General features: G+C 35.6%; 1 protein-coding gene across 19 annotated transcripts in view; it reads left to right on the top strand.

Annotated features, from left to right (window-relative positions):
* The window catches only part of PCM1 (pericentriolar material 1), an 88,022-nt gene that overhangs the window by 20,078 nt on the left and 52,815 nt on the right, over positions 1 to 15,129 (top strand). For 11 of the 19 annotated variants that reach the window (XM_055334982.1, XM_055334973.1, XM_055334975.1 and 8 more), the window contains 12 exons: positions 1,376 to 1,553; positions 1,713 to 1,802; positions 4,506 to 4,615; positions 5,354 to 5,570; positions 7,911 to 8,112; positions 9,768 to 9,941; positions 10,662 to 10,819; positions 10,919 to 11,154; positions 12,660 to 12,814; positions 12,963 to 13,092; positions 14,290 to 14,430; positions 14,938 to 15,128. In XM_055334982.1, the coding sequence (XP_055190957.1) occupies positions 1,376 to 1,553; positions 1,713 to 1,802; positions 4,506 to 4,615; positions 5,354 to 5,570; positions 7,911 to 8,112; positions 9,768 to 9,941; positions 10,662 to 10,819; positions 10,919 to 11,154; positions 12,660 to 12,814; positions 12,963 to 13,092; positions 14,290 to 14,430; positions 14,938 to 15,128 (1,982 nt within the window). The remainder of the gene's footprint in view (positions 1 to 1,375; positions 1,554 to 1,712; positions 1,803 to 4,505; positions 4,616 to 5,353; positions 5,571 to 7,910; positions 8,113 to 9,767; positions 9,942 to 10,661; positions 10,820 to 10,918; positions 11,155 to 12,659; positions 12,815 to 12,962; positions 13,093 to 14,289; positions 14,431 to 14,937; position 15,129) is intronic. The other 8 variants (XM_055334981.1, XM_055334987.1, XM_055334986.1 and 5 more) reach the window with 3 other exon arrangements.

Genomic DNA, 15,129 nt, shown 5'->3' with positions numbered 1-15,129 from the left:
TTCTTGCCTCCCTCAGCTCAGATTTTCTGAGTATTAGTTTGAAATGTTACTTATATGGATGCAGAGCTTATTAAACAGTAATAAACTACTAATTTCAAAATTTGAGAATTCATTTTTGGATTAATGAAAAATTTGAAGATAATTGTGTTTACTTAAAAAGTTCAGAAATCTTTACAATTTGAGTATCAGAGTTTTGCAAATAAATGTGACTAACAAGGATTAAAGTTCTTTTTAAAAATTTGCTTTTTAAAGGGTAAAACTCCAGAATGTTATTTAGTTAAACGCTTTAAAATTAGATAGCTTTAAGGTTACCTTGAGGTCTAAACTACGTATTTTTGAAATGGGAGGATTTTAAATTGGAATAAACCAGAACTAAGACAAATTTTGACAGGAATGAATGATGAATGTAAATGTTAGCAACCTAACTCTGCTTGCATATATATATATATATATATATATATATATATATTTTTTTTTTTTTTTTTTTTTGCTTGCATAATGTTGGGAGAGACTGAGTACATAGAAGTTAACTTGAAAAGGGCTTTAATTTTTTTGGCAATTCAAGACAACGGGAAAATCTTCAATAAGTACTGATTTGACCAAGATAGTTACTTATCTTCCATGTTCATGAAGTCTAGTCAGTACAGGATTGAGGCAGCACTGACTGGGCTTCCCTGATTTCTACATCAAATATTCCAATCATAGTCTTTCTACTTCCTTATGTTCTCAGACTCAGCTAAATGAGCATATTTTAAGAGAAAACATATCTTGGATACAAAATATGAAGTTTTCTGCTTTATTTTATGCTTATGGAATGAGATACAAGTAAATGAAAGCTGTTTACATCAAGTTGCCAAGTAAAAATGTGTTTCTGCAATTTTTGTCCTTGATTAGAAAATAGTAGGTTTGTTTTTGTGTTTTTTAATATTGCTTCTAGAAATGGGGCAATATGTTTTTTTAGTCTGATCTTCAAGGATATTTTAGGATATTAACCTGGTATGATCTATTCTTCCTTTGCTGTAAGGCCTGGATTTGTGTGTGTGTGTGAATAGTAGCCTTATAAGTGCATACACATGTGTGTGCTCACGTGCGTGCGCTCTTTTTGACCTTCTGACTTCCTTTTTTATCTTGGTTAATTCCTCTTCATGCTAAGCTGTTGCTTATCTTTTACTGTGAAATTATCTACTTAACATGGCAGGCTATCTCTATGTCATCATTTTATTCTTACCCTTTTCTTCAAGTCTACTAAAACTGTATCTGGGATTGCATATTTAATACTAATTTATCTTTTATGTCTATACTATGCCATTGGTAGTTGAAACAAGAGTATTAATTTTAATGATCAGATATAAGTATTGTTGGTCTTATTTTCCAGGCCAGAGATCCTCAGCAGGAGCCTATGGAAGAGATAGAAAATTTGAAGAAACAGCATGACTTATTAAAAAGGATGTTACAACAGCAGGAGCAACTGAGAGCTCTGCAGGGAAGACAGGCTGCTCTTCTTGCTCTGCAGCACAAAGCAGAGCAAGCTATTGCTGTGATGGATGATTCTGGTATGCTACAGCCTAGCATGTTGTTATAAGCAAGTCTCAATAATGGTATTGCAAGGTGGATGCTGGTTATTATATAATCAGATCTTGATTGTTGACTAGTTTAGAAACCCACATATGAGGCTTACGCTGTCCTGTGCTTTTCTATCTCTGGTTATGCAGAAAAGGTTGCAGGGACAACACCTGGCCATCATACTGTACCGGGCAGCCAGCCAGCTCGCTCTCCTTTTCATCAGAGAGTACCCTTAAGAGGTAAAAGGGGCAGGCTGTAGTTCTGTTTTTGTACCTTGCATTGATAGGGCTCTTCATTGTTTTTTTCCCCACCTTCTGTACTGTGTTCACTTGGGATTGCCATACTTTTCTTGCCTACCACGGGAAGGTCAAAACCTCAAGGGAGACAGTGAGTACATTTGTAGAGCTGCTTTAGCTTCTGATGTCCATAGTAGCTTTGTTGTGTCAAGTGCTCAGTTGTATACACTAGTTCCTTTGAACTGTATTTATATTCTATATATAGCTTTTCTGAGACTCAGACGTTTTTTTTTTTTTTTTTCACTTTTCCTTCTTCCTTTATAGCCATGTATCATTTAGGTAGAAATTGTATTGAATTCTTTAGTATTGAATCTAAATTTATAGTTTGTTTCATCATCTTCAAACCTGTTTAATTTTTCATGAAGTTGAAAACAACTTGTCACCTATTAAAACTCAGTAAAACTAAGGTATATTTTCCAGTCTGTTATCCTAGGGTACTAATAATTTATTTACTGTGAACTATTTTATATTTTAGGTCCTCACTGAGGTTATCTTGTTACTACTCAATTTATGCTGCTGTCCACACCTAGTCCAGTGGCTTAGCCCTCTGATCTCTGTTACATATAATTTAATTATGCATTTTCGTATGGAACTTTATGGCTTGCAAGTAACTTACTCTTTTGTAATAATTATATAATTGTATATCTTAACATGTATGTGTAATATATAGAAGTGATTACATATTTTTTCAACTCATTTTTCCATTGAAAAGTCCAGAGCTCATTAGCTTTTACATTTATATTTAGGAAAAAGATAATTTAGAATAAAATATTTAAACAATGATTAATACTAGTTAATGGCTAATGACTTACCTTTTAAATATTTTAAATATTTTCCAAGATCTAGATTTCAGAGATTTGCCTGAGGTGGTGATGTTATTTGAAATACTTAGGTTTACATCATCTCATTTTGATTATCACAAAATTGTAGATTAGTCATCAGAGTGTTTTCTCTTAGTCTTATTTTGTAGAGAAGGAGCTCTAACACAGAGTTTGTGACTTGCCTGTACTAATATGAAATATTAGATCAGATTTCTTGAATTCTAGGTTAGAGGTTGTCTTTTTCTGAATATATGAACCTTTCCTTTTTCTTTGAAGTTAATGAGGCAGGCACCAGGAGAATGAACAAGAGTTTAAGATTAAATTTGTTAAAAAAAAAAAAAAGATTAAATTTGTTTTTTATATTATTTCAAAAAGAATTTTAGGTTAGTAATTTTGAAATATTTTCTCTTGTATTTATAAGATTTCTGGTAAAAAAACTAGAATGATAATATTTAATCTTTTTGTATGTAAGCAAGGCAAAATAATAGTCATGGGAGAGTTCTTTAATTACTGAATTAGCAATGTTTTAGTTACCTACACTGGAATTTATTTCTTTTCAAAGTAGAGTTTAGGGATCCCTGGGTGGTGCAGCGGTTTGGCGCCTGCCTTTGGCTCAGGGCGCGATCCTGGAGACCCGGGATCGAATCCCATATCGGGCTCCCGGTGCATGGAGCCTGCTTCTCCCTCTGCCTGTGTCTCTGCCTCTCTCTCTCTCTCTGTGACTATCATAAATAAATTAAAAAAAAAAAAAGTCAAAGTAGAGTTTGCACTAGATACTTGGGATTCTGTTTAGCCCTGTAATTCTAACTTCTTATTGAAAAGGCTAATACGTTTCTTTAAAACAGAAGGTATTGGGGGATCCCTGGGTGGCTCAGTGGTTTGGTGCCTGCCTTTGGCCCCAGGCATGATCCTGAAGTCCCAGGATAGAGTCCCACATGAGGCTTCTGCATGGAGCCTGCTTCTCCTCTGTGTCTCTGCCTCTCTCTCTTTCTCTCTCTCTGTCTCTCATGAATAAATAAAATCTTAAAAAAATAAAATAAAACAATTTATAGCCAGTGTCTGTTTTAGAACTGGAAAGGATAAGCAAGGGTTGGTTGGGTAGTAGAGCAGTAACCATTATCAAAATTGTGTTCAGAATACTGCCTCAGGAATACTGCCATAGGAAGATAAAGACTATGGTCTTGTAGTAGAGTTGTATCATATGCAGCTACTTAGTAAATTATCTGTTCTGCAAAGGTCAGCAAGCTGTGGCCAGCTGGATTTGTCCCACTGTGTAAAATAAAGTTTTATGGCATATATCCATGCTTGTTTGTTTATATATTTGTGGTTGCTTTTTCCCTGCAATAGCAGAGTTGGGTAGTTGGGACAAAAACTATATTTCCACAAAGCCTAACACATGTACTATCTGAATCTTTAGGAAAAGTTTGCCAGCCCCTGTCTTCATTCTGTTGGGAGAAGTAAGGATTGAGACCTGTCAGTATCAGCTGTGTTTTTTCATATTAACCACTCTCCTTGCCACTCCCCTCACCCAATCTGATAGGCCTGTCCTCTCCCTGCTCCATTGAGTCACTATTCTTAATTGGATGGGACAGAAAAAGACAAACCACTATACCAGAGTTTTCTGTGTCTCTGTTTTCAGATTAGATGGAAATTTCTATTAAAATGATTGCTTGGGAGGTAAATCTGAGGGTTAACTAGTTTTAAATTATTAGGTAAGATTTCTTTTTATTCATTTTTATCCCTCCAGAATTTATTTTTAGCTTCACAGAAATTGAAAAGATCTGTTGATTTTTTTGCTTTAATGAATGGTTAATTTTCTTTCCAGTTGTAACAGAAACTACAGGTAGCGTATCTGGAGTTAGTATCACCTCTGAACTAAATGAAGAATTGAATGATTTAATTCAGCGTTTTCATAATCAGCTTCGTGATTCTCAGGTAATTTAATTATTTTTAGTATAGCTGAGTTTAAAATAATCATAGTAATTAAACCAGTGGTTCCCAAACTTCACTAAGCATAAATATCACCTGGCATTTTGTTTTGTTTTAAAAAAACAAACAAAAAAAACGTAGTTTTCTGATCAGTGGGATCCCCTCACCCCCAAAAGTATGTATGATTCATATATTTGAGGTGGGCTTCCCCACCATGGGATTCCACTGCTGGCAGTGTGGGGACTACAGTTGGAGAAACACTAAATTAGAGGAAAATCTACTTTGAATGGAGTGATGAGTGAAACTTACTTTTTGTGTGCTACTAGATAATATGTTCTTTTTCCCTCTCAGTGATTTTGTATGGTCATCTTAACCTCTAAAGCTTAGGTTATATTTGAATATCTGTCCTTAAACATTTTACTAACAATTTTGGAGAAAGTTCTTAAGTTTAATTTCAGAATGTATGACATTTTTAGCACTTAATTTAGATCCAGATAGTAATTCAGTCTAGTGAATTCAAGACCACTATGTAGTTATGTGTGTCCATAGAACCATATATATGTTATAGTGGCACATTAGGAAATAGTGTGTAACTTTGGAATTGGAAAGGCATATGCTTATCCACCAGCACAACCTAGACGAATATCTATTGCTTTTTATGGAGAGTATTAATGTGTTTTAAAAGGAGAATGAAACCTTTAATTACTTTGATGGTCTTCGTCTTCTTTTTTTATTTTAAATAAGCCTCCAACTGTTCCAGACAATAGAAGACAAGCAGAAAGTCTTTCATTAACTAGGGAGGTATCCCAGAGCAGGAATCCATCAGTTTCAGAACACTTACCTGATGAGAAAGTACAACTGTTTAGCAAAATGAGAGTATTACAGGAAAAGAAACAAAAAATGGACAAACTACTTGGAGAACTTCATACACTTCGAGATCAACATCTGAACAATTCATCATGTAAGTAAATCTGGCTCTGCAATATTAGGTAGAGGACACATGACTATGTACTGGCATGCAGTAGTTATTTAGTAAATATGTCATGAATGAATGAACTAGTTCCTCAAGAAAATTACAGTGTTTGAGGGGAGATAGGACTTGCATGGGGAAAGTTTTTAAGTAACATGGCAATAAGTAACACGGCAATATATGATGATAAATAACCAAATAGATGGTAGATCTGTTCTATAATTCAGTAAAGGGAAAGAATAAAGTTAGGCCTTAGAAACTAGGTAGGATTTTAATTTAGGGGAAAGAAAAAGAGAAGGTAAACTATTAGATATTTGAACATATATTACTGGATTTTTTTACCATATTCAAATTTTCCCTTAAAGGAAAAATTAATCCAAATTTGTACTTGGATTTAAAAACTCTGAAACAGATTTAGAAAGTATTTATACAAAAAGGAGACGTGAAAAACGTTTATAGTACATACAGTTTAGTGCAGAAAATTTGTAACTTCTATAGTTTATAACTTGTAGACTATATAACTAAAAAGTTTACAACTTCTTTGCAGTATATAGATAATCATCTTAGGAAGGATAGGAAAAGCATAGTCCTACTAGTTAGGCTTTAGGAACTACCTTTCCTGCCTCACAGATATTTTACTTGCCTCTGTCTGATTCAAATCCAGTTACTGATCCTCAGTTACTGTCTTCACACCTTCTCAAGCCGGGTCCCTGCCTCTTACCCAAACAGTAATAGGAACTCTAGTATGGGAAACTGATCTGTAGTCAACCTTAGCTGGTCATTATTCTTCAACATGCCAGCTGTCTTATTAAAGAAAAGACAAGGGATAACGGGATGCCTGGTGGCTCAGAGGTTGAGTGCCTGTCTTAGGTGTGATCCTGGGGACCCAGGATCGAGTCCCACATTGGGCTCCCTGCATGGAAGCCTGCTTCTCCTCCACCTGTGTCTCTGCCTCTCTCTCTCTCTCTCTCTCTCTCTCTCGGTCTCTCATGAATAAATAAAATCCTTAAAAAATATATTTAAAAAAGAAAAAAAGACAGGGGATACCAAATACCTCTCTGGAGTCCCTGTTCCTTGTTCTTTACTCCTCTCCTGTTTCTTTGCTATCCCCTCTAAAAACCTTAATAATTCTGCCTAAAACATGATCCTTTCTTTTCCCAGACCTCTGCTAGTCTCTCCTCTAGATTATAATCTAATCCCAGTGTTTATTTTATACAGATGGACGCAGCTAAGAAAAACTTAATACTTCAAAGTTGTACTCAAGGCCCTGTGGTCAGTTTTATATACATAAAAAAGTAGCACTCTGCCTACTGATGACTCTAAAAAAAGGTCTTTTAAGCAGCAAAAGGTACAACAGTCAGGAATAGAGCAAAGAGACTGCTGGAAACCAGTTGTAGCAGTTGATAATATGAGCAACAAATAATTATAGTTGTCCCTCTGAGAAAGAGATAAATGACATAATTTTAAAGTGATGGAGATGGAGAAGTGCAAAGATTTTTAATCATCATTCATTGCCTTAAAGGTATGAGATATCTTTGATCCATGTGGACAGAAAAGTAATTAACAGAGTTCAAGGACTATAGAAGATGAGCCATCACCTAATTAGAAAGTTTTATTGTTGAGTTGTATTTTATGGTATGAATTTACTATAGTCACTTTAACAGTTTGTTTTATCTTTTGGAGCAAGGAAAATTTCATCCTGGAGACCAGATATAATTACTCTGAGCTGTGGATTTGGAACACTCTTAGGGACCTAATCTGATAGGGTTGTAAAGATTTGTAGATGGGGTGCTGAACATCATACACATTTGCCCTGTATAACTTAACCTAGAATCAGGTTTATCAGAGGAATATGTTGGTCACTTTTTTTTTTTTAATTTATTTATGATAGTCACAGAGAGAGAGAGAGAGAGGCAGAGACATAGGCAGAGGGAGAAGCAGGCTCCATGCACCGGGAGCCTGATGTGGGATTCGATCCCGGGTCTCCAGGATCGCACCCTGGGCCAAAGGCAGGCGCCAAACCGCTGCGCCACCCAGGGATCCCCTGTTGGTCACTTTTTAAGATGGAATGTAATAGTTCTTGTCAATTTCCACCTTGTCGTTCCTTTTTTTTTTTTTTTTTTCTCTGTTTTAAATGTTTTTGGTTGAACAAGTGGCCTGGCTATTATGTCTTTAAGTTTCTGAAATTTAAAGCTACAGAATTTAAGATGTTAATGCTTTTTACTTTTTAGTTTTAGATATAAGCAAGCTGCGTGAATATTTTTTGATGCCATATTTGTTTACTTACATTACCTGGTCTTGTCTAATTTTTTATTTTTTATTTTTTTGTAGTTGTGCCTTCTTCAGCTTCTCCACAAAGAAGTGTGGATCAGAGAAGTACAACTTCAGCGCCCTCTGCTCCTATAGGCTTAGCACCAGTTGTCAATGGAGAATCCAACAGCTTCACATCATCTGTTCCTTATCCTGTTGCTTCTCTAGTTTCTCAGAATGAGAGTGAAAACGAAGGACATCTAAATCCAACTGAAAAACTCCAGTAAAACCTTTTTACAAACATTGTTTACTTAGAATAGAATTGAATAATGGGGATAAATTATGGCTTTTTTTTTGTTGTTGAAAATTCTGGAAAACCCGAATTTACATAATATACATACTCTTTTTTTAAGATTTTATTTATTTGTTTGTTTGTTTATTTATTTATTTATTTATTTATTTATTTATTTATTTATTTATTTATTTATTTATTTATGAGAGAGCACGAGACACAGACACAGGCAGAGGGAGAAGCAGGCTCCATGCTAGGAGCCCGATGTGGACTCGGTCCCTGGACCCTAGGATCATGCCCTGAGCCTAAGGCAGACACGCAACTGCTGAGCTACCCAGGTGTCCCAAATGATAAATATTCTTGAAGAGGTGGTAGAAGAGTGAGTGTGTGTGTGTGTGTGTGTGTGTGTGTGTGTGTGTGTGTGTGTGTGAGTGACCTATATTCTTTGAGCTGTACAAGAGAAATGTGACATTGTAATACAGGTAATTTTTGTGAGCTAATGCATTCCCATTTTCTAGCTAAAAGATTAGAAATAGGGCACCTCCGGTGGCTCAGCAGTCTAGCGCCACCTTCAGCCCAGGGTGTGATCCTGGAGACCCAGGATGGAGTCCCATGGTGGGCTCCCTGCATGGAGCCTGCTTCTCCCTCTGCCTGTGTGTCTCTGTCTCTATCTCTCTCTCTCTGTCTCTTGTGAATAAATAAATAAAATCTTTAAGAAAAAAAAAGATTAGAAATAGCTGGGATTGCAACAAAAGATGTTTATATTCAAATAATTCTAAATTCAGAGCCCAGGCTTAGAGTCAGAAAGTCTTGAAATTGTATCTCACAAGGCTCTGTGACCATGAACAAATAACTTATCCTCACTAAGCCTCTTGTTTCTTCATCTGCAAAATGGGAATAATAATATACCTGTTCATACAGGTGTTTGACAGATTAAAAAACATTGGGAAAAAAAATTGGCATATTTTCTGGCACTTAATGGAAACTCAACAAACTTAATATTTTGAGTAAACATGTTATACACTTTATACATCTCTATATGTTATAAACAGGAATCTTCTATAAAGGCCTAATAATGTTTGCATCCCTGATTTGCCTGAGATAGTATTTAAATTGGATATTTAGTACTTCACTATTTATTAAGAAACCAAGTCTGCTTCAAATAACCTCTTGAAACTTTTTTTTTTTTTTTTTTTTTTTTTTTAATGCTTTTGTTCCTGATAGGACATAAGAAAATAGGGATGCCTATTAGGGTGGCTCAGCAGTTGAGTGTCTACCTTCAGCTCAGGGCATGATCCTAGGATCCGGGATCGAGTCCCACATCAGGCTCCCCTGCAAGGAGCCTGCTTCTCCTTCTGCCTATGTCTCTGCCTCTCTCTCTCTCTGTCTCTCATGAATAAATAAATAGATAGCTCTGCCTATGTCTCTGCTTCTCACTCTGTCTCTCTTATGAATAAATAAATAGTCATAAGAAAATAGAGTGATGAGTAAGCTCTATCCTTGAAATTAAATTCATTACTTTGTAGTCACACCCCCTGGGTATTTGACTAGGTCTGGATTTTGTCTCTGCTGGCTGTTCTTATATGGAAATACTGCATAATTTATTTTGCTAAAATGGGTCTTATATATACATTTTTGTTTATCAGGAAGTTAAATGAAGTTCGAAAGAGATTGAATGAACTAAGAGAACTAGTTCATTATTACGAACAAACATCAGATATGATGACAGATGCTGTAAATGAAAACACAAAAGATGAAGAAACTGAAGAGTCAGAATATGATTCTGAACATGAAAACTCTGAACCTGTTACTAACATTCGGTAAGAACTTAAAGTTTGTTTTTTGTAACATGTTTCTCCTAACTGAATGCTTCTAACATGGAACCAAAAAACCTCAATAGAGTGGTACTTCCTTTTTATTTAAGCTTTTCTCTTGTAAGTCTGCTTAAGTCTCCTGTTCTGGCCAGTGTAATCTTACTTGCCCTGTAAAGAAAAACAAATAGAGGGGATCCCTGGGTGGCGCAGCGGTTTAGCGCCTGCCTTTGGCCCAGGGCGTGATCCTGGAGACCCGGGATCGAGTCCCACGTCGGGCTCCCAGTGCATGGAGCCTGCTTCTCCCTCTGTCTGTGTCTCTGCCTCTCTCTCTCTCTCTCACTGTGTGCCTATCATAAATAAATAAAATAAAAATTAAAAAAAATTTAAAAAAAGAGAAAAACAAATAGAGAAGCACTTAGTAGATTAGTAAATTTGCTGTTTGTTAGATCAAATGCAAGTAAATCATAAAGAAGTATCTAACTTAACTTTTTCCCTCTTTATTTTTAGGTGTAATTTTGATTCTTTTGGGAATTTTTCTTCTTAAATTTCTAAATAGCAGACGTTTATGGAAAGCAAGAGCCGATTATTCAGAATATGAATTTAAATGGAAAAATAGCCAATGATGTTCATAGTTTGGGATTATTTTATCAGCAGTTTTAAAACTTTGATTTTCTTTTCTCTTCTTTTTTTACCTTAAGTAACTTCAGGCTGTTTCCTTTCTTTTAGAAATCCTCAAGTAGCTGCCACTTGGAATGAAGTAAATAGTAATTCTAATGCACAGTGTGTTTCTAATAATAGAGAGGGGAGATCAGTTAATTCTAATTGTGAAATTAACAACAGATCTGCTACCAACATAAGGACTCTGAACATGCCTCCTTCTTTAGGTATGATTGACTATTGAGGGCTTTTTTGAAGTGGATTTTCTTTCTTAATACTCTCCTTAAGTTTATTAAAGTCTTGATTTCATTGACACATGCTTTCAGCAGATTGTCACTATAATAGAGAAGGAGAACAGGGGATTCATGGTGCACAAGGTGAAGACGATGAGGAAGAAGAAGAAGCAGAAGATGAAGGAGTCAGTGGGGCTTCATTAACTAGTCATAGGAGCAGTCTGGTTGATGAGGCTGCAGAAGACGCTGAATTTGAACAGAAGATCAATAGACTTATGGCTGCCAAACAGAAATTAAGACAGTTACAAGATCTTGTTGCTATGGTACAGGTAAATACTGCTTGATTTTTTTCAAAAAACTGGGGTAAAACAGTAAGTCTTGAGTCACTTACTTTCTTCTTTTAGTGTTGGAGTTGATATACAATTATTCAGGTACCTTCCCACTGGCTCTGAAACGTCAGGCAGTTTTGTTTTGTATTTTTTCTTGTACTTTTAATTTTTCCACTTTTTGTTATGTGAAAAGGCCTAATGATGCAGCTTCTCTATTATTGTAGTCCAATTCAGTTTCTTTCCAATCTTCTTATCCATACTAGGAATGAATTAGGTTAGTTTTTAGATGAGTAAGAAGACCAAATAACCCCGTCTATAAACTTAAAATTGCCTAGTCAGTTTTATAATTGAGTCTGCTCGGGATACCTGGGTGGCGCAGCGGTTTAGCGCCTGCCTTTGGCCCAGGGCGCGATCCTGGAGACCCGGGATCGAGTCCCACGTCGGGCTCCCGGTGCATGGAGCCTGCTTCTCCATCTGCCTGTGTCTCTGCCTCTCTCTCTCTCTCTCTCTCTGTGACTATCGTAAATAAATAAAAATTAAAAAAAAAAATTTTTTATAATTGAGTCTGCTCTAACTCTGTAAGGTTTTATTAGAATGATATTTCCAAAGGCTAAAGTTTCAGTTGAGGTCCTCAGAGAAAACATGAATAAATATAAAATTATGTAGAGTTAAATGTTTTTAAAAAAATGCAATAGTTTTATCCAACAACCTTCCACCTCCCTTAGATAAGTACATTGATTTTAACAGATGTAGACCTGTCCTTAGGAAGCTAAGAACTTAAGTTGTTTTTCCAATAATCATGACATATATTTTCATTAGTTTTTGTATTATGAGCCATTGGCACTGGTTAGGCAAATTAAAGACCAAACTGAGAATAGAAAATTTTAAGCAAGTGATAGTGGATATGATTATTTGGAATAATAAATGTAAAGGTTACATTTTAAGGGGTGCCTAAGTAGATCAATTGGTTAAGCATCAACTCTTGGTTTCGGCTCCAGTCATGATCTCTGTTGTGAGATTGAACCCTGCCTTGGGCTCTGTGCTTAGTGCAGCGTCTGCTTAAGATTGTCTTCCCTCTCCTTCTACTCCTCCCTCAACTCATATGTTTTCTCTCTTTCTCACATAAATAAATAAATTTTTTTTAAAAAGTTACACATTCTAAGAAAAATTTAGTATCAAGAGTTCCCAGCTCTCATGGTATGCTTCTGTTCTTTTTCATATTCTCTATGAATCTTTTCTTTGATACCTCAGTATCTGATCAAGATAAAAGGCAACTTCACATTTGTCATTAGTGGTAATTGGCGGCTCAGATTATAAATATACCCTTTTTTTGTTTTAGTACTTTTCCTGCCATTGGTAGTGGATGAACTTCAGTGTCCTCTAAAAATCATTTAATCTACTGCTTTAATATTTATGTTCTATAAATTTTACAAAATAGTGGTATTTAAGGTATGAATCAGATAATGTCAGATTTCCAGATTATATTAATTTTTGATGCTTTTTAGGATGATGATGCAGCAGATCATGGAGTTATCTCTGCCAATACTTCAAATTTGGATGATTTTTACCCACCAGAAGAAGACAACAAACAAAGTGCAAATAATACTAGAGGAAATGCCAATAAAACACAGAAAGATGCTGGAATAAATGAGAAGGCAAGGTATGTTAAGCTCATTGGCTTAACTTAATAAAAATTTAGTGCTTATTATAGAGAAGGTACTTACTTGGCTAGATACTGTATTAGGTCATGCTTAATGCTACCATCAGATTTATTGGAGTCTGAAAATGTAATGTCAATTTAACTATAGAGAGAAGTTTTATGAGGCTAAACTACAGCAGCAACAGAGAGAGCTCAGACAATTGCAGGAAGAAAGAAAGAAACTGATTGAGATTCAAGAGAAAATTCAAGCATTACAGAAGGCATGCCCTGACTTACAGGTAATTAGGAACTTACTTTCTTTCCATTTGTCTGAAAAAAAGATGTTTATACCTTAATGTCATTGGAAAGTACTTTTCTCTTTTCTAGTGTTGAGGTGACACATTTATATCACTATTATGATTAATGAAATGGGTGAACTAATGAAATGGGTTAGGGATATACATTTATTACTCTGAAAGCACATAGGAATTGACTGATTACTTCTATTTTTTCACTTGTTGGGCTAACTACTTTATATTCAGAACATGAGTATTCATAACTAATATATTAAAATATTCTGTTTGCAGCTTTGCATTTAAGGGAATAGCATTTCTGTCTTTTATTGGCCTAAAATTGCATAATAAAGCTCTTAAACCATCATGAATTATCTAAGGAAATTAAATATTTGTACTTTGCCTATTAAATAATACCCTTTGAGACTGGACAGAGAATGAGTAAGTTTTGACCATGTCAGGTAATCAGGAGTAGGAATAAGGTTAACACAGGACACGAACACTGGTTTCTTTTGAGATTTTTCTTAAAATGTTTGGTTAGCTTGGGATCCCTGGGTGGCGCAGCGGTTTAGCGCCTGCCTTTGGCCCAGGGCACGATCCTGGAAACCCAGGATCGAGTCCCATGTCGGGCTCCTGGTGCATGGAGCCTGCTTCTCCCTCTGCCTGTGTCTCTGCCTCTCTCTCTCTGTGTTTTTGGTGACTATCATAAATAGATAGATAGATAGATAGAGAGAGAGAGAGAGAGAGAGAGAGAAATGTTTGGTTAGCTTTATTACTGTTAGGTTTTATTTTCAAAGAAAGGGAAACACATTAAATGATGTTTCTCTGTAACGAGTTGTTTTTTTTCTAGACTTCTCATCTTTTCTACTTTAGTCCTTTTCCCTTCTCCCTAGTCTAACATCTGGAAGAATATATATATATATATATGAGAGTTGGGTTGAGTATATAAAAATTTGCACAGTAGCATTTTATCTCTCTTGTCTCTGCCACTTCTGAGGTGTAGCTGCTACTCATCCACTTTACCCTCTCTTTTCATCCGTTTGTTATGTCAGGCTTTCTTTGGATCATGATAGCAATTGAGGTCTGATAGTAACAAATTAAATTTGGTATTAGAGCCCCAGGAAAATGGTAAAATAACTACATTTATGAAATTAAATTAATAATTGCTTTAATTCCTCATAATTTTTACTAATCCTTTTTTAGCTGTCAGCCACTAGTGCGGGTAATTGTCCCACAAAAAAATATATCCCAGCTGTTACTTCAACCCCAGTTGTTAATGGGAATGAAACCAGTACAAGCAAATCTGCTTTTGAGCCTGCAGATCCTTCAGGAGTGGATAATGAGGTATTGTATATTATTGTATCTGTTGTTCCCAAGTCTTCTATCACGTCTTGAAGGAAAAACTGAGTATCTGTGAATGATTTCAAGTGCAGCTTGTTTTGTGTCTTTTAGTTGGGAGGAAATAATTGTTTCAAAAAAGTAAGTTGGGATCTTTTCAAAATAATTTCGAAATTATTAGCAAGTATTTGGCAGAATTGTATTTCAGGAATAGCTGCAGCAAACCGTAATCATTTTAGTTAGAAAGACCTATTCTCTTTGGCCTTTTATTTATATGTGATTTGTAGATAGGACTTTCTCCAAATAGTTGATGAAGTATATTTGACTACTACTTGCTTTCATTAGAATTAATGCCTCATTTTTTCTTACGCATCACAAAAATAGTATTTTAACCATGGGATTTCTTAGTGTAAAAAGCATAGAGTGAAAATAGAAGTCTTTGTCTTTTATTCTTTAAGGCTAAGACAAATCCAGATATTCGTACTAACTTGACTCTGATTTTTAAAATAATAGCTGTGGTCAGAAATGCGAAGACATGAGATGTTAAGGGAAGAGCTACGGCAGAGAAGAAAGCAGCTTGAAGCACTGATGGCTGAACATCAGAGGAGGCAAGGTCTAGCTGAAACTACATCCCCTGTGGCTGTGTCATTGAGAAGTGATGGATCTGAGAACCTGTGTACGCCTCAACAGAGTAGAACAGAAAAG

The sequence above is a fragment of the Nyctereutes procyonoides genome, unplaced genomic scaffold (genome assembly GCF_905146905.1).
Source record: "Nyctereutes procyonoides isolate TBG_1078 unplaced genomic scaffold, NYPRO_anot_genome, whole genome shotgun sequence".
Taxonomy (NCBI): Eukaryota; Metazoa; Chordata; class Mammalia; order Carnivora; family Canidae; genus Nyctereutes; species Nyctereutes procyonoides.
Note: the sequence above shows the minus strand (reverse complement) of the source record. Positions and strands in the feature narration are given on the sequence as shown.